Source organism: Echeneis naucrates, chromosome 24, assembly GCF_900963305.1.
Source record: "Echeneis naucrates chromosome 24, fEcheNa1.1, whole genome shotgun sequence".
Lineage (NCBI taxonomy): Eukaryota > Metazoa > Chordata > Actinopteri > Carangiformes > Echeneidae > Echeneis > Echeneis naucrates.
In genome coordinates, this window is record NC_042534.1 from 4,917,049 (window position 1) to 4,932,529 (window position 15,481).

At 42.2% G+C, this 15,481-nt stretch overlaps 1 protein-coding gene across 2 annotated transcripts in view; it reads right to left on the bottom strand.

The window, feature by feature from the left end:
- Positions 1 to 12,978, bottom strand: part of usta (uronyl 2-sulfotransferase a) — a 47,292-nt gene extending 34,314 nt beyond the window's left edge. The window contains exon 1 of one of the 2 annotated variants that reach the window (XM_029496949.1): positions 12,479 to 12,978. In XM_029496949.1, the coding sequence (XP_029352809.1) occupies positions 12,479 to 12,710 (232 nt within the window). In that variant the 5' untranslated portion in view covers positions 12,711 to 12,978. The remainder of the gene's footprint in view (positions 1 to 12,478) is intronic. The other variant, XM_029496950.1, reaches the window with a different exon arrangement.
- Positions 12,979 to 15,481: the final 2,503 nt, after the last annotated feature.

Sequence of the window (15,481 nt, forward strand, 5' to 3'; positions counted from 1 at the left end):
ATTGGCCCAGTAGGGCCTGGATACAAGTTATATTTCAACCTCAGTGTCAGTTGTCATGTGTCACATTTTGGGGACGTCAGACATAAACCAAACAGCAGCTCAGCTCAGACAACTGGATTTGTGGTCACTCAGGGTCATTTCTGTCCATAAGCTTCTGGTCACAGGTCACAGACGCAGACAGTTTGCACCAGCCTGTAATCAATGTGTCATACTTGGGATTTTGTGTGGGCAAATGAATTTAGCTCAGCCTATAAATATACAAGTAGAAATCTAGCCCACTTGCTGAGACTCTAGTCTAGATGACACTGTCGGAGAGAGTCATGAAAAAGAGGAGGAAAAGATAGTGAGAGAGAGGAGAGATAAAGAGCACATCTGGCTAATGAGAAGAGTGTGCAGAATGGGACGCAACATTCCCACCTGCTTCCCTAAAAACCGCTCCATATTTCAAATATAGCTTTTTGTCATCCAGAAAAGAGACTCCCAAAAAGTCTCATGTGAACAGTGTGGCTTTCCATCCCTGCAGGGCAAACACAGCCTGAAAAGCTGGGAATAGTTTGAGCCTGATTTTTTCTCAACCTTCAGTCCATTTATTTAGAGCAACTCAAAGGGATATTTTTTTCTCAGAAAGAGACAGGCAGTCTATCTTGATACACGTTACTGACACAAACGAGTGATGATCAGTCAACACGGATATCAATGTTTGGTGCAGGTTCACAACAGGGATACATCATTTTCATGGGGCAATATTGTATTTCCTTTTCCTCTGTATTTATTTGGCAGATAAGGTTAGCACACTATCTGATCACCTACAGAAACTGTTATTATTTGTTAAGTCTTTATAAAATGTTATAGACAAAAAATTGCTTTTAAGTAAATAAAAAGACTAAACCTACAGCAATAAAATCTTAGAAAACATCTTATAAACATGAAGTAAAACACAATGAATGCTTCTGTAGTGGATACTTAAATTGATACATCTATGGTCAATTATATAAATAAAACATTTGTTTTTATTGAGGTTACTCACTTGGCATTGGAGTAGTTGCGACTTGTCTGAGCATTGGTTTTTTGCTACAGGATGAAAAGACAATATTTGGATGTTTTTTTCTCCGTAGATACAATTAGCTGAGCTGGCTCTCATTCTTACTATCACATGCACAAACGTCTAAACACATACAAGGAATTGTGGTCATGCCAGTTCGTTGCTATTTTTTCCAGTGCTTGATTGCTTTGTTTAGCATCACTAAGAGGAAACATGTTTTGTATGTTTACTACTCACTAAAACGCACCGGGCTGCCTTCTGTGCGGGTTCAAGCTGATGGTGACCTTCAGGATGGAGCTTCTCTTTAATTTAGCGATGTGGGCTGCAATAGCTGGTGGTCAGAGGTTTTGCTCAAGCCTTTCAGGAGCTCCACATTAGAACAGATTGTCTGAGGGTGATATTAAGCTACACACCAGAGCCACAACACAGACACCAGCCTGCTATGAAAATATATGAGAAAGAGAGAGAAAGTTTGTCAGGGTGAAGAGGCTCAAAGACACTTGTATAAGGATGATGGATGATGACAGGTCACAGTTTTCCTGCCAGCTCCTTTTAAGAGACTTTGTTATTTTGGTTCTGGAGAGTTTGCAAAGATCAGAAACAAGTTAAAAGGACTAAGAAAATTGAAGATGAACAGTTGGCTGATGGAAGTGGAGAGTAATTCCACCAAGGCTCTGATCTTAATATCACATCATTCACATCATTTCTTCCTCTCTTTTCCCTTTACTGTTGATAGTCTTTTTCATGAACAGACATAAAAGTTTCTTCTGTTTTTTTCCCTCCTTCAAACAGTGATGCAGACATGGATTGCAGTCCGTACTTTTTCAGTACGAGTCTGAAGTTTGACATAGTCACATTTCTTTAAAGTCTACAAACTCACCCAGACCTAGTCACAGATAAGACATGCATAAACAGTGACATGCACGCATGGATGGGTACGGGAATGGGTGGTAGGGATACAGGAGAGCTTAGAGAGACAGTGGTTTTCAAATCCTGTGGCTCAGTATGTAATGGAACTGCATGTAGTGATTAGAGACGCAAATGTTCCAGCTGGCAAATCCACACAGCCAACATATCCAGTGGCACATTTGTGTCTCTGTGTGTGTGTGTCATTCATATCCACTGTAGTGAAGAGGAATACACACAGGCTGGATCTGTTCAACTGGAGTTTTCTCTCCAGGAAAGAATTTACGAATCTTGCTTGCTTTTAAGTATCTTGCTTAGACTTCCAGGGGAAGAAAAGAATAAGGAGTGGCGAGAAGAAGAAGCAGCGGGCCTGAAGATGTAAAGGGCAAGAAAATGGCCAAGGACCAGACAGAAACGGAAAAAGGGGGAGAGAAGGCCAGAGACAAAAGGGATAAACAGTACGAGAGAGTGTGGGTATCCCTGGGGTTAGAATTTGAAGAGCTTTCTGCAGACTGATGGATGGATTTACAGGTCTAGCTGGCTTGAATCCAGTTGAGCCCGAACCAGACTGGTGCAGCAGAAAGGTTGTTCTGGGCCAGGCCAGTGGAAACACTACACAAGCAGGATCTGAGCCAGAGGGCCGAGCCAGACAACCGATGGCTTTTCATGGGGTGTAGCAACACTGTGCATGTAAGACAGGGGGTTTATCGAAGAGCCCATCGTGACCTTTGACCTCTAGTGATCTTTATATGCTTTCAGACTAACTAAAACAAAATATGTCCCTTCCAGAAATACACAAACACCCATCCACAACACCTGCTGACTTCTCGGCTGAACCAATCCCCTGCCGAGAAAAACTGCTCAAACTCAGCCTTGACTGAACAGGAAAAAGAACAACTTCTTGGAAGCTGGGTGTTTGTGTGTCTTTGGATAAAGACTTTGTTAACTTTGGACTGGGTTTCTTTCACTCAAGATGTCTAAAATCATCTGGAAAATGTGGTTTCTCCCAGACCAGAACATTTGTACAGGGTTATGGATGCAGCCCGCCACTACAGCACGACTATGCGGCTGTGGCTTTAGCAGCTGAGACATTGGTAAACACCAAGAGAGAAAAATCTAGATACAGAGGAGTTCATACGTGTTAGGGCTAGGGTTAGGACAATGGTAGGATTTGGTAAATCTCACTTGGTATGTTGTGCTGTTAGTTATAGCTTGCACCCCTGTCAGCACATAAGAGGCGGGTGCAGATAGAAAAGTGTGCAAAAAAAAAAAAAAAAAAAGAGGTTGAGACTGAGATAAACAGAGAGACGTGGTGGGAGACAAAGGTGGGTTTCAGAGAGCGAAAGAACATTTTGAGATTGAGGTGTGAGATTTGGTCAAGGTGAGGTTTGCTTTCCACGGGGGACGACCACATTCCACCTCAACATTTCAAAAATGCTTTCCAGACAGTCCTCAGAGGGTCCAAACCTTCCTTTTTTGTGATCAATATATTCTATTTCAGCCCTGGAACAATGAAAGAGTTTTATTCTCAGAGGATAGTTACTCCACATGAGGCCAGAACGGACAGGAAGAGTGACGACTGATCATAGCATTGTGTGAGAATGTGTTTTATAATGTAGACTGCTGTGCAAGATGCTGCAATCTAACAAAGAAAAATAATAGAATAAAATAAAAACTAATTTAAATCAAATTTGACAACTAAGGCTCTTTGAAACTGATAGTATAAGGTGCTTTATGGAATATTGACAGCAGATGTACATATAGCAATGACAGTGTGATATATGGTAACGTCTCTGTTGTCAGCAAGCAATAAAATGCTCATAAATTTAAGTCAGCTGTATTCCCACTGAAGGGCGTCAAAGCTTTTGGTGATTGTTGTGAAGTGTACCAGGTTAGTCATGCTGTCGTCCTACAAAATGACAAAGTTATGACTTTCTGTTTGAGTGACAGAGATTATATAATACTTTGCTTGGCTGGGAGCTGGGAGGCCTTACTGGACACCATACTAGCTTTCCTCTTTTGTTTTGCTTGGACTTCAGATATGCGGCACAGCTCTGTAAAAACCATCTTCCTCTAAACAAAAATAAATGCATTCTTTCTTTCTTGTGTGAGAAGAGTGTGCGTCTTGTAAAATACCAAAAGTTTTCAGAGTTTAAAGCTCAGAGCAGGAAAAGGTTGTCGCACAGTGAAATTAAACTGGAATTTATAAAGTTATTTTTTGCAGCAGTTGGATGTAATCAATTAAATGATTTGGATCCTTTTTGTAAGCTAACCACAAGCTGAAAGTGAGCGTTTGTTTTTCTCAGTGGCCAAGTGCCCCTTCTAGCAAACGTTATTTTTATTATGATGTAATGGTTTTCCCTAATCTGAGTTCAGTTCTGTTTCATCAGATACCACATAGGACCTTTAAAAGCCATTTAGCTGTGCATGTATGCATACACATGCATGCACAGACAAATTCATGTGGTTTGTCTACTTTTAAGTTCAGGGCTTTTGGAAACGGGCCTGTGCAGAGCAAATGAAAGACCCTTATTCTAACACATTAAAGCCTGAAGGGTATAAAGAGTTATGGCATAATTTTACAAAAAAGACAACTTCTAACAACGCTGAAAAGCTGACACCTGGCATCGCCCTGAGGCCTTGATGTCGTGATGTCTGACAGGATAACATTTACCACCTGTTGGGATTATCTGAAAATCTGTTGAAGTCAGTCCTACAAATAAAATTCCTGTTCGATAGATAAAAACAACAGAGCAAGCAAACGATAGCATGCTTAGACAGAGACTACATCTAAAATAAACGATTTTTATTTAGTTACAACAAATGCACACAGAGTTGTGTTTGGTCATTTTGCACTGAACTGTGTAATCTCAAAACACAGTATGAAGAAAACAGCAGAAAAACTGGATTTCTCATTCAACTCAACTTATCTCTCAAAGGGCGTCAGCTATATAAAACTTTAAAGTGCAAAGCAATGCATCTCCCTGGTGGTTTTAACAACATGGGCTGGGCATTGCCGGTCTATCTGCCATGCGGTATATTTAAGGCTGCTATTTTAAAGCACTATATACTTTTTCATTGCTATGAAATGAGGCTAGCAGAAAGAGTTGTGGTAAACTCACTAAGAATAAAGATAGGCCGAGTTCCTTGAACAAGGTATGTCGCTGACCACGAAGAAACATGTTTCCTCTTAACAAGTCCCATAACAACCAATTACTTGGCTTTGGGCTGTGTGTTTGTCCTGAGCGGTGAGGGGAAAGTCAGAATCCAGTTGTTAAAACAAAAATTGGAAAATAACTGCTTCACTTGCAGTGATCGTGCAAACTTGCTGTTTGACGACATATGACAAGTGTATTTGTGTCCAGCTGAATAAAAGCAAGTAGTCATCGTGTTTGCTGTTCTGAGGAAATAAACAGAGGAATGTGGAGCAGTTCAACACCAACCAAAGTAAACAAAGCATGAAGATATGAAGAAGGAGGGCACGCACGAGGATGGGCAGCAATCATCCAAAATTCAACTGCACACTGCAATTATTCTGTGTCTAATTCAGGCATGAAAGGACTTTGATTCAGATTAGAGGTCTTGCCCTTGTGGATGAACAGACAGGTGTTGATTAAAGCAAGGCATCAAGTTAACATGTGAGCAGATACTTCATTTTCTCACAGAACCTCTATTTATCCTGGCGCTGATCTTTTAAATTATGGGATATATGGAGTCGCCTTCTTATAAGCATTAGCCAAGGTACCACCCAGTGGCTGTGGGCCCTGACTTTACCCACCCATTCACGCACCGCCACAGGCACGAACATAAAAGTCTTCGCAACCAGCCATCATCACTGTCATGGCAAAAGCACACAATTCCTAAAAACAACCCCCTTCTGAGGTGGGGTGGAATGTATTCTTGACTAGATGGAGTAAGAAGGACTGAAAGAGACTCAAGCTCCAGGCTGTGTGGAGCTGAGCTCAATTTTACAACATAAAGTTGGACTATAAAAGGTGTTAAAGGAAAAATTCATCATTTCAGACACTTAATAAGCTTTTCTTCAGAGTAAGGTAAGAAAAGTGAAGCTTGACACAAAGACTCGAACCCGGGGCAATCAGCTATGGGCCAATTTCATCTACAGTAGCTCCTCCAAATGTCAGAACATATATCTTAAAAAAAAAAAAAGCCTTATGTGTATTAGTTAGCTGAGCTTAGTTTAGCATGTAAACAAATGTGTGATGTAGTTCAAAAATACAGACATTAACACAATATACTGAAGTTTCAGACCTCAATGATACATTTACCAAAAGAAAAAAAGAAAAGATGTGGTCATGCTGTTTACTTGATCAGATTTGATAGAGCAGCAACGTTCATTCATCTTCTACTGCTTTTCTGTTTCTGGGTCACAGGGTGCTGCAGTTAATTCCAGCTCTCTCTGGGCGAGGGCGGGGTCACCCTGGACAGACCGCTCGTCCATCACAGGGCCAACACACAGAGACAGACAGAGACCAACCACCACTCACACTCACCAGTTAACCCAAATATGATGTCTTTGGACGGTGGCAGGAAACCGGAGTACCTGGAGGAAACCCACGCAGGCATGGGGAGAACATGTAAACCCTGTACAGGCCTGGGAATCAAACCCACAACCTTCTTGCTATGAGGCAACAGTGCTCAGCACCGTGCTTCCCCACAGCAGCAACAGGTTATTTGAAAGTAAAAAATATTAAACTTTTTCCTTTTCAACTGTTTATACGTCTTAATCATTTGAAGTCATTTCGGAGAAGCAGCAGTGATACACATACAGTAGCGTAGCACACAAGCGAGTCACAAACCATTGACCACAAATTATCTGGGATTTCTCCTGGGTCATAACCACCATTGCTCAGCAAGCCTTGAACAGCATTTTCAGTTTTAACAGCTTTGGCGCGTTGGTAATTTTTTTCTTACATCTGCTCTCTTTTTGTCTGGTAAAAACAACGGCACTAATGGAGGATAATTGCCTTGTGTTGTTTTAGTGTTTGCCCGTCTCTCTGGAGAGGGTAATGGCAGCCTCTCAGGCATGGCGATGCTAATTGGTAATGCTAATTACTTTTATTATGTAATCACGGTGTCAGTATGAAAATATTTTTCACAATTTCATTTTTTAATAACTAAAAAAATAAATAAGGTCAAATATCACCATTTCTCATTATTATTGAGAAAGAAAAAGCTAATCCAAATGAGAAACATTTATATAATTTCTGCTTTTGTTTTCTTTTGTCTTTCTCCAATTAAAATCAAACACAAAGTAATTTTTGTTTTCCATTTAAGTCAGAACATTTTCCCCTTAATAACCCCTGAACCTGATTACTAATTTGGGATGCACAGCAGAAAACAGGTAAACAAACAGAGCGGGCTCGCCTGTGCTGAGCAGGGAGGACTGCTCCTGTTACCAACCCAGAGGGAATTATAGGCCGTCTGATTGTTTTGGCATTAACACTGGATGTGATGTCGGTTCTGAGTAATTTCGGGACATTTGTCAGAAGTAATACTTTTCCCAACACTAGGAACCTGTAGGTGGAGGGCGTACGAAGAAAGTGGGCCAACTTGTCCTGCCTTCACCTCTTAATGAGTCTTGACAGCTGGAGGTGTTGGACTGACGCAAAACATTAATCAACACCTCGCCCACTTAACGTGACACTATCATGAAGCAGTGGCCTTTAATATTAGAAATGTATGTTTGCGCTTTGGTTTGCCACCTCTCAAACTTTTCACAGGCAAATAACAAAAACTGTGAAGGCATGAGGAAATGAGTATGAAGTTTAAGTATTTTCCCACATGACCAACTACACCTCCGAGTCAGAATGGCAACCCTGTTAGTCTTTCTGAAACGCTGAGTGGCAGCTTGACTAGCAGTGATCTGATTTCTATTTCATTTGACACTTCAAGGCATCGACTTCGTCTCTGTGGTCAAAAATCTGGTGCCACTTAATCTGCCAGTTTGGAGGAGTCATTTTGGCTGGATAAAAGAAAGAGGCTTTCTTAATATCCTTTGACAGGAAGCGGGCGTACTGGTGTGAGGGGTGAGTTTACTCCAGAAATCACACTTACACGTCTGGCTGACTCAACAAAGCTCTTCTGCGTGTGTGTAATTTTTTCGTCACTATCCTCACCGCAGTGTCTACATCTGTGTGTGCATGTTTGAAATATTTACATATCTACACAGGCTCCCTTGCTTTTAACGCTATTGCTAAATGCTAATGAGGCCAACGTGTTCAGACATTAACAGAGGTTTGTTCAACATACTATATGATATTCATAAAGCTGAATTTCCACGACTGGCACATTCAGACTACATGCTACCAGAAGTCACCTCAAGGCCAGCTGTTGCGTTGCATGGCTATAATCCTGATGTTTTAACTGTGGCATCCTCTGACAAACAAACCAAACACAACATTGTGTTACCTTATGGTTCTAATTAGTAGCTAAATGATCAGCCAGACACAAAGTTGCTCATGCTCATTCACCTCAGCTGCCCAGAGCGATGCACCTGCAGAGGGAAAGCCTGGTCTTGTGCTTGTGGGGAGAAAACTGGCAAATTGCTTTTACAGGAAGAGCCTTGGTTTGCCCAAAAACATGCTACCTTTGTCAGCGTTATAAAAAAAAAAAAAAAAGCAGCTGGAAACATTTTTATTTTTTTTTAATATATTTTGAAAACGCAACATTCAGCCAGTGGTGGCATCAATTTGGTCGGTCAGTCGGTGACAGGCTGGGTCATTAAGTTGTTCTTCTTTATTCACATATAAAACATTTTTGTAGCAGGACTCACAGAAGCCAAACTAAACTTTGAATTCACATAAAAAGTTTACTTTCACTCACTTCCTACTCAGTATTACTGTAAATAAGACAGAAGGAAGAGAGTCTTTGTCCAAATATTGCTGTGTAATCCCCAGACTACCGTGCAACTCACACCGTTAGTGAAATTTATGTGTGTGAGGTGTCTTAAGGTTAGTTTAAAGGTTCTTTTGAGAAGCAGAGGGATGCTAACTGAGAGACTAACAGTATATATGATTTATGGCTGGGGAATTGGGACACAGCGGAAGACCTGGATGCTTTCCTCGCCTTAAATTTCTGTTACATCCATCCACGTTTGAGAACTCAGCATACTGCATGTGCTGACAAATCCTGGAGGATCCAGCTAAGTAGGTGGAAGATTTGAGAGAACAGACGAGGATCATAGATCTTTATCTTTGTTTTGCTCCCTCAGCTACAACAGGATGGCGTGTGATATCACAGAACATCAATGCACTGAACATCTCTGAGATCATGACAGCACTGAGGGCCATTCGAAATCTCACTGCACTGACATTGGCTTGTGAGTAAGAGCAGAACATCAGCTTCATGAGTCCAGTCTTTGTTTTTAATCACACATTTCCATTAGATGCTGCCTTTGAAACATGACTGAAGGCCATTACTTCTGCAAAAAGGTTCCTGACTGACCGCTAACAACAGTTAATCTCATTTGTCATTCAGCTCAGTTTTAGCTCCACGCCGGTATTTTTCTCACTTGTTAACAGTCAGTGTGGCCAGCAGCAGTGAAAAAAGCTGTCCAGTTTTCTATAAAATAACTAATTTAATCACGTTTCAGACAGAGACCTTCCAGCTCAGCCAAGTCAAATGTGTGGGGAATCACTGCTACACAGTCAGGTGTGATTGTGCATTCACACATGGAGGCACCCACAGACACATTCATCAAATGCAGGCTTGTTGGAGGGAATATCAGTGTAGATATATGTAGGAGAGGCTGAGAAAGTGTGTGAGAGAGTCAGTGATGGAGAACACACAGCGGTAGGCAGGCTGTAAATACAGGTATAAAGGTCTGCACGCCGGGTTAGTTACTGCAGCTATACGTTGAGTGACACCCTCAGACACTAAACTCTCCGCTGGCCCAAACAAAACAGGCTCTGTTCCCTCTGCGGTGTGTGCGACTGAGAAAAGCACACAAACACACACACACTTAAGACACACTTACACAAAATCAACCAACAACTCTCTTCCACATACACACCCACATTCACTTACCCCACCAGGAATCCACACCTTCACCTTGGCACAGTGCAGCCAAAAGTTACAAAAGTCAGTTAAATGTAAATAAATGAATATTTGCTCATAAGAGGCTACTCACACACATGCAGTCCGTCATAAGGAGGCTTATTAATGTTGAATTTCCTCTTTATTTTCTTATTTATTCACCCTAGTTGAAATATAAAAAACTGCTACAGCGTTTGGTGGAGTTTGTATCCAGTTTGCGAGTCACGCAGCAAGCCGTTTCATACATCGATCTGTAACACCGAGAGAGTGACAAGTAAGAGAAAGTTAGGTGGAGAAAGACAGACTGCATCTGAAATTGACTTGGGCGAAGGTGACAAAAGGAGAAACCGGGTAACGGGAAGTTCTCTACGAAAATAACTTTCCTCCTTCAAACTTTATTTCAAAGGACAGGCGCAGGCTATTTTACCACCAAAGCACAAGAGGATTCTGCACAGCAAAGCTCGACACCTTTTCTCCTTTCAACCAGATTTCTCTATTATTTCCTTCAAGCACTCAAGACCACAGGTTAACTCAGAACAAGAACAATGAGCAGAGCCTTTCTTCTTCCAGCCGACAGCAGTCCTCCGCAGAATCCACTGCAACGTTTTGTTCTTTTTTTAAATCACAATCAGGCGATTCTTCTAAAGCTCAGGAATCAGAGGACCATCTACAATCTAAAACTGATCTACCATATTACCGCTTTAACAGAGTCACTTGTTGCAGACAGAAACAAAGGCCTTTCCCCTTCCTTCAACCCTCGATTGAGTGGAGAGGATTACTCATCCAGATCCCAGAAGAAGTGTTGCACTCTAGTTTGTGCGACTGTTACATAATGAACTCCACTCCAGAAGACAGAGAGGTCTGTGTTTGACAAAGCCTCGGCCTTCAGGGGGACCATCACGTCACACAGGTGGGCCCAAACGCTCATTCCTTATCAATACAGGGATTCCTTGTCCACATACAGCTTAAGTTTGATCAGAAAAAATGTATTTGTGATCTGCTCCATCCTGCACGTGTCCAATACTGAGCGGACAACCTAAACTTGTGTGACTATGTTTGCGTATGTTCAGATTAAAGGGCAGCAGAAAGGCTCTGCTCTGTGAGAGAGTCAGAGACATTATAGACTATCTGACTGTACGCACATTAACTCTGCGCAATTACTCCAAAATAAAATGAACAAGCGTTGGCTGCTGCAATTTCTAAATTACATTATGGTGCACAATGTCATCAGAGAGAACGGGTGCAGTGTAGAAACAGTCCGCTCAGGCAATCAAGTCTTATTTCCCAGGGAAATATTAACGTTCTCTGTGATGCCCAAACTGAATTCTAAAAAATTGCTTCTTTTAACTTTTTCTCACATGTTGCAGAAAACTAACACACTAACAGCTGTCTGTGTTTTTGGAACACTGGACCAAAATCACATCAAAATGATTTCTTGACAGCATTGTGGTGCTGTAGTGTGCAGACATGTGCACATGCATGCATGTGTTGAATGTGTGTGTGTGTCTGCAGGAAACCAATCTGACCCATGGGATTAGTGGCTGACTTGGTGAGTGGCTCTCATTCTGTTCCAGATGTTTATCACGTCATAAAGGCCTCCAGCCCCCCGTAAGAAACAGGTAGGAACACAACCTCCTTTCAACACACACGAGCCCCAAAAAGAGGAAGTGGATGATATGTTGATAGGAAATCACCTCTGCAGCTGATTCTGTGTCTCTACATACCAGCATCTTTTTATTTTTTTACTGACAACACATCACCCAAAAACTCATGCTCTCTTTCTCTCGTCGCCCGGTGGAGTCCAGGAACTGTAATCCATTTGAAATTATATTTAGCATTTAAAATCTCGTGCCCACGCTTTGCAGTGAACACACCTTCCCAACAACAACAACAACACGCTAAACACACTCCAACTCAACACGCCGGCACGAATCCAACGCCCTCTCCCAGCGGTGCCAGCCGTGCGTAATTAGCCAAGAGGTGCGCAGCAGCTGGCTGTAGAAGCGGAGGTGTCATTCACCTTCCACACGCAAATCCAACCTTAACAGTTGCTAAGTTGTTACCAAAAGAGATCTCAATCGTGCTCCGACAAGTCAGAACTGATATTCACATGGTGCATTCCTCAGGGTCTGCCTTGAAAGTTTGGATGGAGAAAGTTTTGATTTTTTTTTTTTTTTTTTTTTTTTTTTTTTAAACGAGGCTGCGTCTTAGACAGAAATCTGCAGCATTTCCACATCCATCCAGTTTGGATGATTTAGAGATGACATGATGTGGCGGCAGGAAGATAACCCATCTGGGGTCCAGTGGCGAAAGCGACGTGCAAGATCAGTCCCTGAATTAGTCATTTGGAAATCCAACTCTCCTTCGCATGGCCCATCGGAGAGGAGGGGGCTGGAGATGCATGTGCAACTCAGACAGACAAGAATGTGTTTGGTGACGCGCTTCAGCCCGCAGAGGAAAAGAAAAAGTTCTTACCGAGATACTGTCGGATGTCCAGCAGGATTTTAGGGGGTCCTCCGTTCAGCTGGTAGAAAAGGGAGCCGAGGCAGAAGAGGAGGAGCGCGGCCATGCAGAAACCATAGCCTCGCAGGGAGAATCGCAGCGGTAACGCGGAGAGTAAGCCGTACTTTCTGTTGTTTCGCTCTCTGATGTGGTTGGGAGTCTGGCTGTTGCTGTGAAGGGGACTGCTGCTGAAATTCTTCATCATCTCCTCCTCACAAAGCGCCGTGGAAAGTCACCCATCCGCCTGTGGAAAGTGAAACTTGTCGCTCTGGGACCATTTGAAGCGGACTGCCAGCTCTCCTCCGCCGCCGCAGCCACGGGTGCTTTGTTGCGCACGGCGTCTCGCTTCTGCTCGCTGCCTCTCTGGGTTTGCGCTGGCTGGAGGACTGCTCCTTCCTTCCGTCCTTCCAGAAGAGTTAAGGGTCCATCCTTCTGCTGCGAGTCTTCTGGGTGTCAGATTACTGAACGGGGAAAGAGGAAAAACTTCCACCTCATGCAGGAGGATTTGGTGCGGTGCGCAACGCGCAAAATAACGCCACCTAGCGGAGAGGGAGGGAAGAGCCGTTCACTGAAAGCAGTTTAATGTGAGGCAGCCTGAGCAGACTGTTTAAATTTCATTAGGTTTGAAGCTTCATAATTCGATGTGATGTGGTGTAAGTGTTTTTTATAGTTGATGAACAGAACACACACCCATAACACAAACAACATCAACAGGAATGTAGATATTTGTTGAAAAGGGAAAAAAAAAAGTGTGTGTGTGTGTGTGTGTGTGTATGTGTGTGTGTGTGTGCGCGCTCTTAGAAAATGCTACATAGTGGGGAACCAAAAGTATTTCCCAACAGAGTGAGGACATTTTAGCTAGTCCTCACTTTCCACTCTCCTTCAAAGGGCCGATTGAGGGTTAAGACCTTGTTTTATGGGCAGGATTAGGTTTAGGCCCCTCTTTATTAAAGTTGTTCAGTTCGAGACCATCTCTTTCTAATCCTACTGGTTTAGATTTAGTTATTCACTTGGGATGGCGAGGCTGAGGACAAGGGGCTAGAAAAACCATTATGCCAGTGCCTGTCCACACAAAGAAGAAGTGAGAGTGTATGTGTTTTAAACTCTCATTCCCCCCAGGCCAGCTGTGAGGAACGTGCACTGAGCCATATATCTTTCCACTGCTGGGCCAGAATCAACAATTAGACTACACCTGCACTTATGATGTGAAAGCAGTCATTCACTACACCGACTACCTCACTAAGAGGCTGGACTACTTTCACTGGTGACAGCTACAACAGTCAAGGGAGCAGCCGTGGCTGTAAAAAAACTATTTAGCTTCACAGACCAAAGGTAATAAAAAAGGAACTGAATAATTCAGCTGAGGCACATTAGCGTAACTTTTCTACAGGTAAAATAATTGTAAGGCCAGACACAATTAGGATGAATGAATGATGGGTTTACATCGGGTATAGCCTATTAATGTTGGGTGATTGGATTTTGGCTTAGTTCATTTTAGCAGTATAATACACTTTTAAAGATCATGATTAATCAATGCATCAAATTCACCAGCCTCAGTGAAACACACTCAAAACTCCTCACATGTTTACAGTTGTGTGGTGCAGGGTTGATCTGTTAATGCCTCAGGACATGTCAGGTCTGTGCACAAGTTTGTAGTATCCTGGGGCTACAATTCCACTGAAGCTGCTCTGACAGTGCTGTTTGTAAAACCTTACAGATTCAGTAAACGGCGTCCGTCCACCTGCGGCTCTGCGTGGATTTGTGTACATTAGCCAAGCGCAAATAATATTGTTGGAAGCACAGCGGGAGACAGAGAAATGATGCACACTGGAAACAGGAAACCATCGTTAGATTAAAAGCCTTTAAGTGCACTCTACTACAATAGGAATCAACAGGAAGTGTGGTGGTAATAACCTATCAAGCCACCAACTACACCTACATTTTCCTTTAACTTCACCCGGAGCACAAACTTTAAGAACTACTTGATTTCGTTTTACCTCCGTGAAAGGAACTAAAACAAGAGCTTAACTTTATCAGCACACTTTGAAGGATTTATTTAATCACAAGAACTCTTAGTCAGTTCACTTTTCATAGCCAGATATGCTAAATTGGATGACTAATTAAATTTGAGGAAAGACAGAGCAGGGAAGTGGTGGCTTACTGCTCATTACAGCTGGATGAAAAGCTGCACGAAAACTTGCTGCAAAGTGCAGATTCAGGAAACGTCTTCCTTTGTTTTTTTTTTTCATGTTGTGCCAACATGTTTCCAGTCACACGAAAGCCAAAATGGTGAGAGATCGATGCTACTCAAGGAAAACTCTCTCAGAGGTTGACCTGTGGAATGAAACTTTGCATACCAGCTATGAAGCGCTTTGACATGTCTTAAGAGTAAACCTTGGCCTGTTTTCACTGACAACAGCTGCACTGCAGCAAGAGCCAGGCAGGCAGTTGACCTGAAGAGTACAGCTGCAGGGGAATTTGTCGTCTTGGTTCAGAGCATGTGTGTATAGTTTTCTAAATAAGCCAGACACAACAAAACTGTGTTTTTAAGCTCTTTGGTTTCAGATGTTTGTACTAACAGAACCTTTGACAGTAGATACAGGAGCTGTTATTGGAAGATACTGTACCCTTTTCCAGTAAGGTTACTTAACTGTATTATTTCTCCTTTGACCAAACCTGAGAAATTAAATTACTACTATATTTATACAGGATAAAGAAAAGAAGTTAAAAATAAAAACATGTTTGATGGAAAGTTTTAATCAAATCAAGACTGGTATTGTTATTCCTTTTGTGCCTACATGCCTTCTAATTATTTCTGAAATGAATTTAGAAAGTTATCAAGAGGGCATTGTGTAGTGACCCAACCACAATGATACATACCAAGAGCCAGGAGGCCATGCCCACAACTTTCCATTGTTCTGTGTTTCGAAGGATTTGTGTGTGCGCACAGCGACAATTAGAACACCAGCATATGGC